At 35.8% G+C, this 20,879-nt stretch overlaps 1 protein-coding gene across 1 annotated transcript; it reads right to left on the bottom strand.

Annotated features, from left to right (window-relative positions):
* Positions 1 to 291: 291 nt before the first annotated feature.
* lman2lb (lectin, mannose-binding 2-like b) lies at positions 292 to 10,107 on the bottom strand. Its single transcript, XM_052104233.1, has 8 exons — positions 9,885 to 10,107; positions 9,392 to 9,510; positions 9,139 to 9,256; positions 8,957 to 9,039; positions 6,173 to 6,334; positions 5,752 to 5,866; positions 1,205 to 1,324; positions 292 to 1,108 (listed from the first exon to the last, which is right to left on the bottom strand). The coding sequence occupies exons 1-8, from the start codon at positions 10,084 to 10,086 to the stop codon at positions 966 to 968; spliced, it is 1,062 nt and encodes a 353-aa protein (XP_051960193.1). The 5' UTR covers positions 10,087 to 10,107; the 3' UTR covers positions 292 to 965.
* Positions 10,108 to 20,879: the final 10,772 nt, after the last annotated feature.

Here is a 20,879-nt window from a genome sequence, read left to right as displayed (position 1 = left end):
CACTTACCAGTAAGAACTCAATAAGAAGCTTCGTCCACACTTGCTAAGTGAGTGTATGTACCAAGAAAGTACAAGCACTGTAAAATAAACAGCTGCCAACATTTCTATGATATTTATCAGCACATTATGGTTAGCAGATATAAGGCCTGGAGAGGGAAGGAAACATACAAATGAAGGTTTATCATGAGTGGTTAAATCATCTAAACAATCCTACTTAAACAAAAGTATGTTAATGCTTAAGCTTTAGGACTTTCAGTTTAGTGCAGTTTTGTAAACGGGACCACAACAAAAGACAACACATATCAAAGTACACATTTATTACAAAAAGTTTAGTTTGGGAAAATGTCTTTCACATTGATGATTATTGCTATCTGTTAAGAGCAGTACAGCTGGCCAGCATTACAGGGATGAAAAGAAAATGTAATAAAGGGAATCGAATTCACAAGATTAAAGCATAAATGCTTATAGCTAAGAGATGACAGTAACAACTAATTATTTTAGACTGGTCAACAATATTCAATATTAGGTATTTCCGCAGTGGTATTACAGTAGACAACCTGAGTATATAGAAATGTTATAAACTATTCAGCCTCTGTAAATGCTCACACATACATTTCAGTGGTAAGGGTCAAAGGCCAAGGTCAGTGTAACTGGTTAGGTACAAAATTACAGCGAACACACAAAGAATATGAAGAAAGTCTTTCACAACACATTCTCTAACAACATACACTCTTTCAAATACTCTAAAAACTTTTTGAGAAATGATGGTGAAATCACAATTGAGGTGGTCGGTTCACACTTTTAGAGGTCAGGTATGGATTTTTGTTTAGCTTTGGCTTTCAGACCCTTTCTGTTGGTGGCAGGGGTGAGGACCAAAAGCGGCCCTCCATTGTTTGCAAAAATGCCAGTCACACTAATGTCGGGTCTCTCATCCCGTTTCCTTCTTGACACTTTCATCCGTTTGCTTAGTAGAAGCGCTTGCGGCGGTTTTCTTTATAGCGACTACATACAAATAGAACAGCCACAACCAAAACGACCAGCCCAACGATGGAGAAAATGAAGAGAAAGAAGATGGTGAGAATACTCTTTCCTTCATCCTCCACCACAACTGAGAAAAGAAAACATTTGTAAGATACGGTCATCTATGTTCCTCAATAAAAGATCACACTGAAAATAAAAGTTACAATCTTGAATAACTGTATACCATTAAAGTCTGCTCTGTAGTCTACACTAGGCAAAGTAATCTCCTGCTGGTCCTCTTCCTCTTCAGGACTGTGGTCCACTGTTAGCTCATACAACTTGAGGGAGATCAGGTCATGGTTATCTAGGAAAAAGTGCAATATTACAATTATAGCGAACTCTAGGTTAACCCAACGTGACTCTACCCACCCTAGCAACCGAGCATGCCCTGGATTCGAACTTGTGACTTCAGGTGTGGTAGTCAGCGTCTTTACTTGCTGAGCTACCTGCAATTCTGGCCAAATTTAAGAGATCATCCAATAAAGAAATCATGTTGCACAGGTGAGGAGCAAAGGAAAGCTTATTGGAAGAACCACAGCATTTTCTTGTTCCCAGATTTTGCGAATTTGACAAGTGAGAAACGTGATAATTTCAAGGAATGCAAGAACCTACAATACATCAATAGAAGTTTGCATTTGCTCTGATGTTTCCGGACAAATTAAGAATAGATACTAAGGAAGCCCACAACAAGCATTGTCTCCCGTAGAGTCAATGGGTGAGTAAACCATTTGGTGACTTTCATATGGCCTCCAAGTGGGCTGTCTCGCTGTACATGTACTTGACTGTCTGAGGAAGCTGGGCACAAGTTTGTTTCTTTTTGTGTTGGTTTTTTCACTTAGTGGCAGGAGTATTTTTTGTGGAATAACACTCCTTCAAGAAACCTATTGCATCAACGAAGGGATGCTTTTACACTGAAGATCCCGGCCAAATTGAGAATAGATACTAAGGATGGCCACAAAATATTTACATGCCAACAACAAGTGATGTCTTTCATAAAACCAATGGACTGAGGAAGTCAAGGTGTGTTTCTCATGTGCCTCCAAGTGGGCTGTCTCGCTGAAAATACTATTGACCATCTGAGGAAGCTGGGTGCCTTTTTTGTTTCTTTTTGTGCTGGTTCTACCTAGCGGCTGGAGTTTTTTGTGTGGAATAACACTCCTTCGGGACAGCTGTGGATGAATCTGCTCATTCTTGGTGCTTATGCCTCCTATTGGATGGAGTGTGTTTTTTGCAGGACATTGGAATGATTACATCTTTTGCTGCACTTATGAAACAGCCGGCTAACTGAACATTCATTTGACTGTCTGAGGAAACTGAACGGCTTTAAATATATATAATTAAAAAAAATTGTGCTAGTTATGCTGGGGGCTAGAATTTGTTTTGTGGAGGAACACACCTTCAAGACAGTTTTGTGAATGAATCTACATGTTCTTTGTGTTTATTCTGCCTATTGGCTAGAGTTTGTTTTATAGATTATCTTTTGTTGTGTAATTTTGTCTCACAAAATTTGTAAAGATGCACTGGAATTGAGCAATCTGATGGCAAAGTTGTTGCAGGGACTCTCGTAGGTGTACATGGACTGTTTGAGTTTAGTGTGATGGACGCCGGTTGGCGCTGTCATGCGCTGGGTTAATGCGCATGTTTTTATTTTTTTTGTTTGTTTGGTTCGTGGACGGGGGGTGCACTAAAGGGGAATGTGGTCTTTATAATTTTATTTTTGACACACTATATATTTTTTATATATATATATATTTTTATACACTATTAATATTTCAAAATGTCAAATGTAAAAACTAAAAACAAACATTTTATAAAAAACCAAAAAAACGTTTTTGAAATTGAAGCAGCCAATAAGTGCTTCAATTAATTCTCAGATAACCTTGGAGGAGCTGGACAAGTTAATTAAGGCCCTGCCTACAGGCAAGGCTACGGGGCCAGAAGGTTTTGCCACTGTATTTTTTAGATCTTATGCAACAGAACTGGCTCCACTTTTGTTAGAAGTTTATACGGAATCATTAAAGAATGGAAAGCTTCCGCCAACCATGGCACAAGCCCGCATTATTCTGATTCTTAAAAAGGACAAAGATCCAAGTGAGTGTAAGAGTTAAAGTCCAATTTCCCTGATCCAGCTAGACGTTAAAATTATCAAAACTTCTGGCTAACCAATTAAGTAAAGTTATGGCATCTCTTATTATAGATCAGGTAGGGTTTATTCAGGGCCGCAACTCTTCTGATAACATTAGGCATTTCATCAATATCATATGGTCAGTGGCAAATTATCAGACTCCGGTCGCTGCCATCTCACTTGATGCCAAAAAGGTGTTTAATATGGTGGAATGGGATTATTTTAATATTTTGGAAACAAACAGGTTCGGGAATACTTGAATGGATTAAGTTACTTTATAGACACCCGGTAGCGGTGGAACAAACAAATGGATTCATTTCAGATTATTGTACTCTGGAAAGGGCACCGGCAATGTTGCCTTCTTTCCCCATTATTGTTCTGTCTTGCCCTGGAACCATTAGCAGCCACGGTAAGAAAGGAGGATGATTTTCCAGGGGTGATGGTGGGAGGTGTGGCACATAAGGATTTGCTTTACACAGATGATATTTTATTATTTGTCTCTGACCCCATTAGATCTTATGCCTTGTCTCCACAGGATTATTAGTTCCTTCTCTAAATTCTTAGGTTACAGAGTCAATTGGTCTAAATCCGAAGCTTTGGCTCTGACAGCGTACAGCCCAGTAATGGATTTTCGGCCAAGCACCTTCCAGTGGTCCAAACAGGGCATTAATTATTTGGGCATTTTATTCCCAAATAATTTGTGTGATTTAGTTAGAGTTAACTCCGAACTATTAATAAAAAGGTTTTTGAAGCAGGTGGGCTTCATTACATTTATCTATGATTGGGAAGGTTAATTTTATTAAAATTAATTGTATTCCAAAATTCAAATACCTGCTACAATCTCTCCCTGTAGATGTAAATGTCACAGATTACATTTCAACAAGTCACATAGGCCTATTAACAAAGTTGGGCAAGGCCTACCCAAGATTTTGTTTATTATTATGCATTCGGTCTCAGACACCTGGCTCATTGGTTGCTTCCACCTTAGAGAGCCCCTCCCTGGTTTCGTATTGAACAGGAAGTTCTTGTCCCTATTTCGCCATTGCAAAGCCTTTCTATTAAAATAACCGAAGAAGTTAATTCACAACCTGTTATCTCGCATTTGCACATGATTTGAACAAAAGTGTGCAGAGTGTTTAATTCTGACATTTATTTAAAAATATGCATATGCCTCAAGCACATACCTGAACCCTAAATTACATATTAATATGTCCCCTTTCTGTTGGTCAGAGTGGATTATGAGGGGGTTTACTACACTCGTGACCTATATGAGAGTGGAGTATTGAGATCTTTTGAGAATTTGGTTCATCATTTTAGGATTCCCAGATCTCAGTTTTATAGGTATTTACAGCTGGGCCAGCTGCTCTGTATTCTTTCTGGGAGTAGCACACACCCCCCTAAAGTGGCAGATACTTTGGGAGAGGTGATTACTGCTTTTGGAAAAGGACATGAGGCATCAGAGTGTGGACTTGGATTCTAAAAAATGTCAAGTCTGCATCTAGAGATGCAAGGGTTCACCTTATGCAATTTAAGATTTTACATAGATTTTGTTGGACCCCCTCTAGATTATATAGGCTTGGTCTTAAAGACACACCCACCTGCTGGTGATGCCAATCAGAAGTTGGAGACACAACTCATGTCTTTTAGGGGTGTGTTAATTCAAGATTTTTGGTTGAGGGTTCAGAGTTATGTTGGGTGACGTTTTGGGCACTTAAGTCTTACTTTGCCCCAGACTTTGTATTTTGGACATGGGGCGGTCAAAAATTTGGGGGACATATTTATAAACAAATTGGGTTCTGACTAGAAATATGATTGGCAAACAAGTTATTTTAAGGGGTTGGAAGTCAGACGGAGCGCCATCATTTCCTGAGTGGTGTGCAGAGATGGGGAGGGTGGCAGCTTTTGAAGAAGGGGTATCTAGAGGATTGGGAAATATGAACATGTTTGTGGGAAAGTGGGGCAAATATCTGTTTTAGGAGGGCTCTCAGGGAGGGACAATGGAGAGAGAGAGAGAGAGAGAGAGAGAGAGAGAGAGAGAGAGAGGGTGTAGCAGTTATGCGTGTGATTTATTATATATATATATATATTTTTTTTGTGTGTGTCTATAATCTTGTGGGAATGCTGGGGTGTTGTTGTGGGTGGGTTTGGGGATTGGGAGGAGGGGCTAATATAGGGTGTTTAAGTATTGATTCAGTTTGTATAAGTTTTTGCTTTTATTTGTTTAATATATATGAATCGATAAAAAAATTTAAATCACAAAAAGAACAAATTATCAGTCCAGCCTCATTTTCTCACCACTGGCCATTGCCTCACATACTTGAATAAAACAGGCAGACACAGAATTGCCTACTATGGCTAGAGGAGAAAATATATTGAATGAACTGAGTGAAATCTAATTTAATGCCTCAAAAGATTCCATCTACATTTGTAGAATTGTCCCAACATATCCGTGTCAGTTTGCATTATCTTGCATTATATAATTTTAATATGTTGCTCTGTAGAAATGCCCATAATAATACTCACTTATTTACCCATTTGAAAAGAACGTATTTCATAAAATATTGTTCCGTAATCTGTATCTTTAAGAGATTTTTCAAGGTCCAAACCTGATAAGTCTCCAGTGGCTGACGAGACTCCAAAATAGTAACCTTGTGGGATTCTCACCCCAGGGATATCCAGACAATCCTTCCACTCTTGCTTCCCCTCTATATCTGTCATCACCTGACAGAAAGAACAGGAAATGTCAGGAAATCTTCAAGTCAAGTCATTTTTATTTGTATAGCGCCTTTCAAAACACACATTGTTTCAAAGCAGCTTAACAGAAGATCAAGCAATGACAGAAGATAAAAGTGTAATGTCTATGATGTCTATGAGTCATCATTGTGTAGTTTGATCAAATACGTTTGTGAATTGCATTTAAAAAAAGTAATTAAATAATAATTGTATTTATAACCCCATGATGAAATGTCTGAGTGTAATGTTCTTGGGCTGCAGAAAGAAACAAGGAATGCTAGAATGTCTACTTACTATGAGTCTGTTTTTCACGTATCTGATCAAGATGATGGTATCTTGTTCTACATTGCGAATGTGGGCAGAGCAGCCACCAAGATCAGTAGTCCGTCCGTCACGTTCATGATCATATGCAACACTACCATTCCCCACCATGGCAGAGATGAAAGGAAAGATTCTCTGTCCGAGAGAGAGAAAGAGAGAGATTAAACATGTTAAAATATTTTTTTCACTTATATGGGGCATGCAATTTGACTAATTTCAGTATTACACAATGATATAACTTAATTCACACTAGGGCTGTGCAATATAGCAAAAAAAATATATATATATATATATATATATATATATATATATATTTTATCTAGAGCATATCTTGTTATTAGCCTACTTAAAATAAGTGTCTTATTCTAACACCACTGGGAAATCATTTATCAGTGTATTAACCCTTAAATCATGGCAATTTCACCAAACATTCTTACATATTTGGGTCTAAATAGACCAGGCATGAATATCTTTCAAAAATGGATCTATAAAATTCCCAGATAGTGTAAAATTTTCCAAAATATTTTCAAAACAATTAGAAAATAATCAAATTAAATATATTTGGATGTTTTATTTTTCATTTATCAAAGAGATAATGCAACAAATCAAGACAAAAAATGTAGAACAGGTTTCATTATTTTCACACTGAAATTTTATAAGACGCAACTGGCTGTCAAACACATATTCAGCTACGCATAACACATAAAATATACATAAGCTACAAATAAGTTACAGTATTTTCTCAGGCACTTATTAAGTCTAAATAGATGCACAACTTACATAATTTCAATAGTACACCCAAAGGACAACAGCAAAATCATACTGTTCATGTCTGCTAAAGTTTACTTCGATGTTGTTTATTCATTTAATAGTAATATCAAATATAAATCAATTAAGACAATCACTAAAACAACAGTGCCACCTTGAGAAATAGCATGTATATTATGTATGTGTACATGCATATGAGATACAGATAATTCACCATAGTTGCACAAAAAAAATCTACATGTAGTTATTTGTATGAATATAGTTCTAATTTCTCTTGAAATAAATAAATAAATAGATATCCTGTGACAATAGACTTTAACATTATGAGAGTAAAATTTGTTTCATGTATGTGTGTCCAAAGACGAGATCCAAGCAACCCATTTGTCAATTAATAGTCTCTTTAATACCGTTTCTGTTCTTTAAAGTCAGACAAAACAAAAAGAGACATGTATTTCTAATCATGCATAGAACAGATGCGATAAAGTCATTTGAGTCTCTCCTGTTATCATGCGCTCATTTACAGATGCTCTTTACAGAAATGCCGGTTTCCCTAAAGAGAGAGTACCGGTTTTTAGCACGTGTTTAACAAATCAATGTAAATGCTTGTAAATAGTATAAATTATGCAATTAAACAATGAACATGTAACAAAATATAATATATACATTATAATATTATTTTTATTAATTGTATGCACTGATCTGTTCATTTTTTAAAAGCTAAAATGTGACCAAAATGATGAAAAATTAACAAAAAAAGAATTTGTAAAATCTATCTTGCACCAAGTTAGAAGGTCCCCTGTATTATTAACAGCATTAGCTGGGAGATAATTTATTTAATATGTAAGCAAAAGGGACAATATAACTGAAATATACCCATATGAGTCGACATTGATTCAAAATCAGAATCAAACCGAGAGCTTGTGAATCGGAATCGAATCGGGAAATCTATATTAATACTCAGCCCTTCATTTTTAGGATGTTTTCATAGATCATCATAGATTTTTTTTTTTTATGGAAGGAAATGTGATTAAGAAAAACATTTTTGCATTGTAAAACACTATCTTTTTTAAATAAATAAAACTTGCAACATGTAAGCTTATGGTGCCATCACCTGCAATCAGAATTAATGTCTCCCACTCAAAAGTTGCACATGAATGAGTCCTCGTGTCATAATTACAACTGGGAAACTCTGAGATCATTTTTTTTAATACCCGAGTTTCCGAGATGGGAGGAGATGCAACTTTCAACAAGGTGGAGGAGATTACAGTTTCTGTTATGAACGACAGGTTTTATTCATTCTTCTAAATACAGCTAATTATTAACGCTTGCCGTTTCGGTCATATTCATTTATGTATATCAGCAACCATTTGATGATTTTTGTAGATTTTTACACCATGAAAATAGCTTGTATTTGCCCAAAATTCAATTATCGTCAGCAAGCTAATGGATTAATATGTATTATGGTTTCAAAATGAAAGTTCCTTAAGAAATATGTACGAAAGAACCTGGCCTCATCCTCGTTTCCTATTCTTTCTGACAACAACTGTAAAGTAGGATAATTACGATAACACATGAAAGAATCTTTTTTCTATGGTATCATATAAAAAGCTGAATTTATAATCAGTCTTTTCAGCTCAATACTTGGTCAGTTGGTGTCACCAATGCACACACATTAGCAAAAAAGTGCATAAACACAATGAAGAGTGTGTGGACAGTGCGCACATATTTATGGCCAGTTTATTTTATTAAAATTCTGATGTTCGCATGGTAAATTGTGAACACACATTTCAATGTCCATTTTGTGCATATGCAACATTTATCCATCGGGCCCCTTGAGTGTGTGATGTATGAACAATAGACCATAGAAATTTTGTGTTAAAGCCAACATGATGCATCCATTGACATATAAGGAGTAGGATATGACATGCAAAGTAATCTTGTGTACTTGTGTAATTCATTTTGTTCTTGTAACGTTCAGTGGTGACATACCTCATGATGCTTGTCATCATTGGGATAAGTGTCTACAAAAACACTCAGACCAGTAAAAAGGTTTATGTTTCCAAACACTGGACCTAGAGAAAACCAAAAAGAAAAAAAAAAAAACATCATGGTCATACCAATATTTATTTGTAAAACTTTTTTAATGATGATTAAAATAACTGCTATCTTACCAATTTGCATTCGTTCTTTGGTCAGCCATATTGCAAGACCATCCCCATTCAGGTTCTTCTTACCCTCACCATGGACCTTAAATTGCACTCGCAGTTCCCAGTCCCTAATGTAACAGGGCTACACACAGAAACACACTGAGAAAAAAGCCATCATAATTATAGCTCATTACACACTTTATGGACCTCTTTGTCTGATAGGCTGCTGCTCTATATTCAGCAAATATGCCATGGTGGTGTTTTCATTTAAACTCACAATACGACTCCACACAGCTCCTTGTCTGCTCTGCGAGTCTGGTGTCAGCCGTATGTGTTCAGGCATGATCATGGTGTTTCCCATCAACTCCCAGTGTGAGGAGCTGGCAGAACCCAGTCCTGCGTACATACAGTCAAGAGAGAATTCAGATATCATAGTAAAGGCAAGAGATAGTTCAAAGTGAGAATCAAATCAAAAGAAAGACATACACCGAAATCATTTTTTAAATGATTAGCCTTAATCATTTGAAACTAAAAATCTAAGAAATAAATTGCCCTGTACTTCCGCCCCAAGGACGTAAATCACAGCATTTGACAAATCACTCAGCCCCTATAATGAAAAGGTGAAAGCTCGTCAAATTATTAAAAACGCCACGAATGACCTAATAATAAACCAGTGGTCATACCAAAGTATATTTCTCCCTATCTAGTTGACTTTTCTGAAACAGGTGTCACTTTTGGCAGGAAACCGGTTTAACGTCATTGACCCTTACCTTGGTATGGTTTACTCAGCGAATACTCCCGCTTGAGAAATTCATAGGCGTTATCTTCATAGCTGTTTTCTCCATAACTAATTGAAAAAGTGAGTATTAAAACTAAAAGAGCAGATAATCTAATTGTGTTAGCCAGACTGTACGGTAAATTCATTATTGTCATGTAAATATTCCAGTTCAACTTCATTGCGATGGTCGCCATTTTTCCTCGCTCACTTCAAAACGTCCGCCCCTTGTCGCTATTGGGCTAGTTGTATTCAAGCAGTGAAATCATTTTTTCACAAGAATGCCAATCACTTTTTTGACCAATCACAGTTTTCTACTCAATTTTGTGCGTTACATGGTGTGGATGTGGGCCAATAAAAAAAGAACATGCTCAGGCGTAATTCTTTTTTTAGTTAAGCCCTTTAAAAAAAAATTTGTACTGTAGTTCAGTTTTGGACTAGTACTTTTATTTAAATGCACACATAAACGTTTCTCCCTCCTCATAAAACCCATTGTTAATAACAGCGCTTTGAACACAATCTAGAGATAGCATGATTTTATCCAATAAAATACAATAAATAAATGCTTTTCAAATTCATTTTAAAATAACAAAAACATCTCAAATCTAACTCGTTAATGTATTTTGCATATTTGCTTGAAAATTAAATATGTTAACTCTTAATTTGAAAATCAAAATCGTAAATTTAACCCTAAATAATATCTGTTTATAATTAAAACATATCTAAACTATTATTATGCCATCTTTGGTCACGCAAATTGTTTAGCGGATATGCTAATGTTGTCATTCAATGGCATATGAGCTGAAAGCAGGTCAGAGAAATAATGACTCTGTCGTGACACATTACATGGAGGGAAAGTGACCTTAAATGGCCTTAAACCGACCTTTAAATGAAGCTTTAAATGTATTTAATTTAATGTTAAGCCTAACTCGCAATACCTCTTGTTTAATTTATTATTATTATAATCATTAACTCCATTTAAGGTTTATGTTTGCTTCCCTAGACTAAAGTGTCTTTAGAGAGTTTGTATGTTTGGTTACCCCATTAACCATTGCTATTCAGACAATTTAAAAATGTGTTACTGAGATGCCAAGTGAGCCCGCACCCTGGCTGCTACAGTCAGAAAAGAATAATGCCACATGTAATGTGCGGTTATTTTCTATGAATACATCCAAACGCGTTTGACTTTTAGCACTGCCAGTAGTTCACTTTACTCGCCACCAGAGGTCACCTGAATTCTAAGGATTGTTTTCACATGGATTTGTATTTAGTTGACACTCTGCATACAGATCTTCACTTCGGATTCGGAAGTGGATTACCTCCGTGGAATAGCAAATCCTGACGTAGTCATAGCCAGATTTAAAACTAAACTTGAACTCATTCCTAGAAGTCGTGAGGACCTTGTGCGCCTTAAAAGAACAGTTCACCCAAAAAGGCCAATTCTCTCACCATTTACTAACCGTTATGCCATCACAGATGTGTATTACTTTCTTGATTGTGCTGAACACAAACGAAGATTTTTAGAAAAATATCTCAACTCTGTTGGTCCATACAATGCAAGTGAATGGTGACCAGAATTTTGAAGGTAAAAAAGGCACATACAATTAATCCATGCAAAGTGGTAAATTCATGTCTTCAGAAGCAATATGATAGGTGTGGGTGAGAAGAAAGAAATGTATACATATCTGGGATGGCATGAGGGTGAGTAAATGATGAGAGACTTTTCATTTTTATTCCTTTAATGAAGGGAAGATATAGGTTGTTCTTTATCAGGGGCGTGTCTAGGGGGAGGCTGGGGGAGGCAGTGCCTCCCCTAGGATAAGCTCTGCCTCCCCTGAGAATTTGAGAAATAATCTGTCCATCTGATGATAAATTACAATTTAAAAGTGGATTGTTTTGTGCATATTTTTCCATCGCTAGCAGATGAGTGAGGTCTGACACAATAAAAATCCAGTTTTGGCGCTGTTTCACAGTGCGCACGAGCTCGACGTACACGCTCAGAAAAAGTGCATTATGTCAGAACAGAACGGCAATGAAATGTTTACCTGGCAGAGCTTTAAAGCACGAGCAAACAATGAACTTTTGTGATTGCGAATAAGTGCAGTGTCCTGTGAGTGTAACTCTACCGCTGCATTAACATATGATGTGAATGTACGTCGAGTTTTCGGGGACTGACTGATCGAGGCGCCAGAACTGCAGCTGATAGAATGTGCGGCGATGAGAAAGCAGTGTGCAGTGCACTGTATGCGGTGCACGAGCAGCGCGAGATGCTTTCACATATGCTGCGTTACTTTGTAGGCTAACTGATCCGCGGCTGTACTGTACCAGAAACACATAGGCATACTCACTATTTTTTTTATTTCAAATCCAGAAGTTATCAGCAACTTTTATTTAAAAAAAAAAGGTTTTGTCAGCATTGCGATTCTCTTTGTACACATATACACTCTTTAATAGACGTATTCACGTTAAAACCCAATTTAATCAACGTATTCAATGCATTACTTCTATACAGATGTATATATTAATTTGCTCGAGCAATTAAGTGGAAAAATATTTAACCATGTATTTATATTAAAATCGCAAACATTTTAAATTAAAACTTAAAATTGACAAAAACAGCAGACTCATACCTTTTCTTTTGCATTTAAATTTTAATACAATAAATCTTGCATTTCACAAAGAACTTGTTTTTCCACCTCCACGAATGAGACTAGAGTCGTTCATTATCCCGCCTTGTTGAGGTACATTTTTGTTTTCCTTGCTTTACCCCGGTCTTAAAGTAAAAATGAGACTGTGAAAAATAGTAGTATTTAATTAAATACATTTATCTAAGTCTGTTTTGACTATAGATCTCAAAACTCCTCCAGTAGCCCCTTAAATAAAAAAGAACAGTCCTAACTAGAACGTTCATTAAAAAAAATGTAGCCTATTGCTTTTCTATTGGCCGTTATTGGGTGTGTGTCAGTCTGCTGCCGGATCACTTTAACAACCAGAGTGCGCAGTAGTCACAGTCAGACAGTCACTCTGCACACAGACGATATATATTTTGAATCTGTTGGCAGCTTGTGTTACAAGGCTCACTGCTCACAACTTTGTTATTTTCTCATTTAATGCTAGTGTGTACTTATAAGATTTTCATGAAAGTTCTGTATTTGAACAGTTAAGTTTTGTTTGCACTTTTTTGTCATTTTTGCAGGCTATTAATTTGTTGGTACGTCTCGGTTGCCTACTCGTGTAGCACGTCTTCTCACAAGCAAACACCTGTCACTCATCACCAGGCAATCACCGTGATCTGATATATGAATCTGTCAATAATAATAATAAATAATAATAATATCATCATCATATTATTAATGTTGACCTGGTTTAACTAACTTTTATGTGATAGCCCTATAGTCTAATAGGGGCCCTGTGCCTATCTCTGGGTTCCTGGTTTAGAAAAAGATATGCACTAAAACAGATTGTGTGTAGTATAGCTTAATTTTGCGCCGATTTTTTCAATTGTTTATGTTGCCCCCCAAACAAGCCAAATGCCCCCCCAAACATGATATCCTGGTAACCCCTCTGTTCTTTATCATCTCTAAATATAAGTATTTTAGTAAATGTTGACTAAAGATGTTGACACATGATGTGATGATCTGTAGCTACATCAGTTAGGAAGAATGGGCCTAAAATTGACTATATACAGCTGCCTATCTTTACAGTGAGTTTTTGGAGTTTCTAAGTTAGTTTAACCGTTTACCTCCAATACTTATTGGTTAAACACCTGTTACTTGAACTTCTCAAATAACATACTGATCTTATAGCTCATCCATGTCATTTTGTGATCCACTTTTAAGTCTCAGGTCCTTATGTCTAATATCAATAATATATTTAATGGAAGTTAACTCCTAATGAAACGTTGTACTGGAATGCCTTCTGGTTACCATCTGGAATGCCCCTCAACTGCCAGTCACTCTGAAACGGGGACTAAAAATGGTTCAAGTAATGAAAACGCAAACCGAAAATGAATGATTGCAATTGTTCTGGAGTGAAAACATTCATTTAAAATGCTGGTAACTGATTAATAACCAGTTGTTGTTTTTGTTCTTCTTTTTCTTCATTAAACCAAAGACCAAAGGGTTTGTCACAGTACATCTTTGGAATTACACCAATTCCTGTTGCCTGAAAAATGAGGCTTCTCTCTTTTTAGTAGAACATAAGCTGTTCTTTGATCATGTAGGAAACTGCTTTGCACATTTCTTTGCCTAATTGCACATTACAGATGTAACTTTCCATTACATGCTGAAGACCATTTTAACAATATATTACTATATATACAAGCATGGTTTATCCAGATACAAGGAAAAATATTACATTTCTTAGTTGTGTCCAAGTCTTCACTGAATTATTGTTAAATATGATGCATTAATACAGATTTGATGCTGTTGGGCTTTGACTGAGAAGCAGATCTGTGATTATATTAAATTATCGGAATGACTATTTGTATTTGCACGTAGTGCAAATGGCCTCTCCCGTGTGCGTTACTTTCAGTTTTGGTTATGAAAGCAGTATTACGTTTATTCAGGACTTTATTAGCTCCAGAAGAACATGGTCTGTGCATGTACTCTTTCTGGTTAAGCCAAGTGTGTGGGTGCAGAAGAGAGAGATTTATGCTACTAATTGATTTTAGATGTCCAGATGTATATTTTAAATATTTGAAATTATTTTGGGTATATATTTAATATTAATATTCTTATTGAAAATATGACTTTTAAAAGAACGTTATTAACCGTTGATAACTGGTTACCATTTGGAAAGAAGACTGCGGAATGGCAGAACTGGAACGAAAAAAACCATAAGGTGATACAATCTCAGTGTTCTGCACAATGACAATTTGTGGTTTTCTTATAATGGCCACGGTGTGGCATAAAATGATTTATTGTGCATTTATTTTAAATAAACACTGTAGCCTTGAATATGTTAGGGTAATGTATTTGTATATGCAGGTGGAGTTGTAGATTGTGTAGATTAAGATTGATATCAGTGTCAGATTGCGACCTAAGTGGTTTTGCTGGTCTTCAGCTGTTTCAATATAAGAAGTCTGGCCCAATTCTGTGGGTATTCATAAAACGATTAGGTTTCCTTGTTGACTCCAGCCTTTGTAACAGTATACAGTGGTAGGTCGCACTGTGCCAGCAGAGAGCATGTTGTACTGGCTTTGCGTTTGATGGGCTCTTTAGGCTATAATCGTGGGGAACGTGTTCACGCCCAAGCTGTCACACCTAATCAGGCAAAAAAGAATATCCCATTCAAACCAGGTCAGGTTACTTCCCTGTGTTGTGTCACCCCCTCTGCCTCTACCACACACACTGTCTTCCTCTCTCAGATTTATAAAGGCTTGATGTAGTGAGTGGTGTTGATAGTATCAGTCATGCAATTTAATTGTCATGGGAAGACTTGACATCTTGCTCTCCAAGATGAGATCAGTTGCAGTCAGTAAAATAAATTAAATATAAATAAATCACTTGTGCATAAAGGACCAGAGTTTGCTCTTGTGGTAAGACTAAGAATTTATACTGATCAACAGTTCGAAGTCTAATTTACAAGAGATTAACTTTTTGTTTCTAACTTCAATAATTGTGGTAATATTTAATCCAGAAAAGAAATTTGTACATTTATATTGTTAAATTGCACTTGTATTTCTTGGCATAGCTTGATATTCTTTTCTCTCATTAATCCTTTGTATTTTCCCCTAAAGAAAAGAAGAAAATCACATTCATGGTCTCCCGTGGCTTGAGGATGCAGATGACACCAGGTCTCAGCCTTAGGAATTGAATTGTATTATTGAACAAGAATCATGTTTGTCTTGGCTCACAAAATTGGCCACTGTTTAAATTATTAGCAGTTGTTCTGACATGGGTATAACATATCAGCCTCCTAAAATATCTACCACCACTCACTCTCTTTCTCTCTTTCAGAATCTCTCTATATTTTGCTGTTCTTGATCCTAAATATCTCTTTTTGTTTTAACCATAATCCAAACATGATTAATATGTATTGTCTTTGCCATCACTTCATTTAACATAAGACAATGAATAACAATGTACAGTATAAAGCTAGTCAAGGATTATGTAACTTGGGGCCAGAAAATTCCCTAAGCTGTCTCTGATTGGATCCCACTCCAGGATTGTGGGTAGTGTAGTTCTTTACTGGTGTTTTTTTTAATGATATTGAAATCACTATGGCAGCATTTACATGAGCATATAAAACACATAACAACCTCACCTCAGCCCTCTAGCCAAGTGTATACATTATTGCAAAAATACTGTAGTAATTCTAATAATTTTCTTTGTGGATAAATCAATTGATTTTACTTCCAGTTCCAGAACACATCTGTTGCGCAGCCGCAGTCAATTGCATCAATTAAACTTGCATCTTTTTTGATTAGCTGTCAACATACTGAAGTAAAAATGAAAAGAAGCAAGCCTAAACAATCCTCTCTGATGTTTTTTTTAAAATAAACACATTAAGGAGAATGGTGGGAGCAGCAGTGAAAAGAATGAGGACTATACCAGTTCTTTAAGTGAAACATCATCTAAAGTTTCTACTACGAATCCTCCAATGGATGTCTCTATGCCATCAACCAGCATTAGCTACAAACACAATCGTAGATATCAGTAGATATTTTCATCAAAGCGTTACAAAATACATGAATGAATTGAATATTCCATTTCAGTTGATGCTGTTTTTTGCTTTGCCTCTTGACATTTTGGCGGTTTGTCACTTGGGGCCAGGAGAAAAAATGGAGCTCGGCCATTCATAGAGAGGGGTTTTACATGCTGGAAGAACATGCACTCACAGTTAAGAGGACACACCGAGCGGCCTCAACACAGGGATGCAGTGAAGGCATGGGCAGATTACAAGGATGTATGTGCAGGTAAAAAGCCATCAATAGCAACAGCTATTATTAACAACAGATCTGCAGAGGTGAACGAAAATCAAACTCAAGGGAAAACTTTGCTACTGGCAGCAAGTTACCTGGGCCATCAAGGTCTGCCCTTCCGTGGGTATGATGAATGGAAACAATCAAACAACCGAGGAAATATTTGTGAACTAATTTTTGTTTTTGGAGAAATGGACAGGTGATGAGCGTAAGAATGGCATGAACATATGGATATTATACATCAAAAGACTGTCAGAATGATCTCATCATAGTGTTTTGGGAACAAAATCGTTAAGAAAATTGTCGACGAAGTACATTTTTTTCTTCACTTTTGGTGGATGAAACCAAAGACCTGTCAAAGAAGGAGTAGCTTGCATTAATTTGCGGTATGTACACTCTTGGAGCTTTTCATATGCAAGAAATCTCTGCATATTAACTTTTTGCATTTATTGTTAACAAGTTAACTGAGTTTGGTATAGACATGCAGTTTTGCATTGGAAAGTGTCATATGTTTGTTTAGATATAATGTGGTTTCATGGTCTTTGTCTTTCAAATGTCTTTGTGGTATGGCCACAGGGAACTATGCCATACACTAGGTTTTTTGAAACGCCACTAACTGATGCAGGTCCGGAACTTGTCCTTGTCCTTGTCTGAGGCTGCTCATGCTACATGCTATCAGTGGCACAACAACAAAAAGTAAGCACCCTTGAATTGAAGCAAAGATGTCTGAAAGGAGATTGCACTTGTCAGTAACTCGACATAATGGGATAAGTAGCTTAAATGTTCACACACACAACTTTAACCCTTAAAATACTCTGCTATCTTACAGAAAGTAGACCATTGCTTGCAGCTGCTTCACTGGGCCCATTTCAGTGAAATCTATATTTGTGAGGTCAATATCACCTGTTGTTTTAATACTCCATCACTAATCAATCAGGGCCCATAATTCTGTATGTATAACAGATCATTTCACACCAGGCTGCACCTGTTCATTCAGCATAGAGTTATAACATATTATAACAAAGCATATACTAACAAGGAGATTTGCAGTTTTAATGTTTTTTTTTCTTCTTTTCTTGAAAGCAAGATACATTGTCAACCTGTAAATAATTTTATGATAAAGAAGCCCTAATTCTCTTTCTGGCAGCTTGTGTCTTTTATGATCCACGAGATTATCTGTATCAGCCTTGTATATCTTAGTACAGACAGCAGACATTAAGAACACCTTCAGACATAAATTTTCATGCTGTTTCAGTCGGAGGCCGTAATTACAGGCAGGAGGAGGAATGATGGGCCTCTTTGTGCTGAAGCGTACTCTGGGTGCCTGTTCTTCCGCTGAGGTGTTTGTGCTGACAAAAGAGAAAGGAAGAGAAAGAGTACATTTTCTTAATTAAATAGCACAGCTCCAAACCAACCCTCATCAGGATGCTGCTGTCCAGCATCTCTCAATCAATAATTCACACCCATAGTGATTCCTTAAGTGTCTATTTGACTGTGAAAGTGCATGTTTGAATTTATTTAATTTGATCATTGTAACAGTGAACTAATAATTCATTTGTTATAGCTTTGCTAGAATGTGTATGTAAGTGCTATATAATTAAATATATTAATGTAGTATATAAGCCTTTATATACATGCATCGGTTAATTTTAAAATGTGGATTTAATTTTTAAATTATTTTTGACAATAATTTGGCTCTAGTGTTTTAAAACATCTAATGGGCACATTTATTAGAAGCAGTTGAAATAACCAACAGAAAAGCTATACTTCAGATATAAAATACTGCTAATTGAGTAATTTCGAGTATTTGGTTAATTTCTTAACCTGCCTTTCAGCTGAAGAAAATCAGTTCAGTATCTATTCACTTTTGTGAATCATCGGCTAATAAAGAAGGCTCTTATTCACTCCAGATCTAACGTCTTCTCCCAGAGGAAGTCTCCACTCACCCATTATCTGTTTGCCAATTTTCACTGTAGCCTTTGATCAATATGCCTCATTAACATTAGAGCAAGCCTGTCGTCTGCTCAATTTATTTATTTATTCTTTCAATCATACCAATGGATGTTGTGCTGACTGTCCTTTGGCCCTCTGACTCTGACTTTTCTCATAAGAGAGTCTTTGAAAATTGAATTAGTGTAGGCTACGTGTTGTAAACATAGTTTATTTAAATTGTGTACATTTCATTATGCAATTTGTCTTCAGTGCAGACAAACAGGCAAAACATATTTTTTTCATTACTGAATTTCTTGTGTTTAAAATTATTTAAAGCTTTACTTTTTAAATACAAAGTTTAGACAAAAAATATGATTTATTATAAATAAAATGAATAAAATGTATTTTATTTTGGTCATTGTTACAGTAAACTAATTATTCATTTGTTACAGCTCTGTTAGAATGTGTATGTAAGGGCTATATAATTAAACTAAGTAATAACTAAGGAATTATTAATTAAACCAGTTTGTAATAATTTGGCTCTAATGATGTTAAACCTGTAATGGGTGCATTTATTAGAAGTAGTGCAAATCTTAAGAACCAACATAAAATACTTAGTAATAAAAATACTAGTAATTTTGAGTATTTGGTTGATTTCTTAACCTGCTGTTCATCTGAAGAAAATCAGTTCAATATCTTTTCACTTTTGTGAATCATCGGCTAATAAAGAATATGGTTGTGTTATTATGTAAAATGAAGACATAATATTTAAGATTATACACTTTTTCTAGGTCACTCATAAGCAAATTTTTTTGACATGGATCACTCTTTTCTACAAAAGGTCAAATTTCTTTGTTTCTATTAAAGCACAAAAGAGGCTATTTGGAACATTTCAAATAATGCTGGAATAACATGGATCATCAGGTTTTGCATAAGCTTGTCCATGCTCGAGTGTGTACTGTCATTAAAGCCAAAGGGGAAGATAGCAATAAATACAGAAATTCATGTCTATTTTCTACTTTTCACTTTAGTTATGCTGATGACATAAATTGTAATGAAAAATATGTATAAATAAGAATGCAAAACAAAAGCTATCTCAAACTTTTGGACCACAATGTTTAAGGCTCTCTTTACTCTTTGTCAAAGTGACACATCAGTCACATGGCATGCTCATTCTATCTAGAGCCTTATAGAGTATTTCCACATTTTATGGAGATTCACTTGAGAGAGAAGACAGTTACAGATTCTCTACTCTCCTAAAAAAGGCACCAGTGGAAGATAATACATGCTGCAACAGGACTGAAACTAGGATAAACAAGATGTTGGAAGACAATTGTAAGTTTGATGACAATTTCACAGACAGACATGATAAATTCCAAACATTTCTCAAGCTCTAAGATCCCACTGAGGTCTAAGTTAGACCAGACAACCTTTTTGCATGCAGTAATGGACACCATAGTTAATACAAAGGCATAACAGAAATCAAGACATGCGCACACACATACACACAAAAATGCATGCAATGACCATGATTGTACAAGCCAGAAGCTGTGATTCAATACATATTCACAACCATCTTCAAGTTAAGGCATGAATTTGAAACTGAATTAGAAATATCTCAATGAACAATCCTCTGAGGGCAGCTTTCAGTAATTCTATGGAATCCTACCTTAGTTTACTAGTATCTATAAATATGCAGGGTAAATTCTGTTTGTGTAAAATACTGTGTTAAAGAGTTAAAAGGCTTCTATTAATATTATGTTTATTGACAGTTTAGGTTCAATGTTTGAGTTTAAAGAATGCACATTTACAAACAAAAATATGTCTCAACTAAAATGTATGTCTCATATTGAGATTACAACAAAATACAATATTTTTTACAATAACTCATAGCTCATGAAAAATCTGTGAAATAACGTTAATGTTAATTATTATTTTAATAATACTAACTACTAAAACTCTAATAGCAATGGTTAAATAATTAACATAAAAAAACTGATACATACACACATTTCAATCTTAAATATTATGCGGTAAATGAGCAAATCACTTTCTGCCTTCTCTCCTTCTCTTTTAGTGCCCTGTCCTGACCACACACTTTGGAAAATTTACACACCAAAAAGTTTTATTGGC

This window comes from Xyrauchen texanus, chromosome 3, assembly GCF_025860055.1.
Source record: "Xyrauchen texanus isolate HMW12.3.18 chromosome 3, RBS_HiC_50CHRs, whole genome shotgun sequence".
Taxonomy (NCBI): domain Eukaryota; kingdom Metazoa; phylum Chordata; class Actinopteri; order Cypriniformes; family Catostomidae; genus Xyrauchen; species Xyrauchen texanus.
The sequence above is the reverse complement of the archived record's forward strand: the minus strand, read 5'-3'. Positions and strand labels throughout refer to the sequence as shown.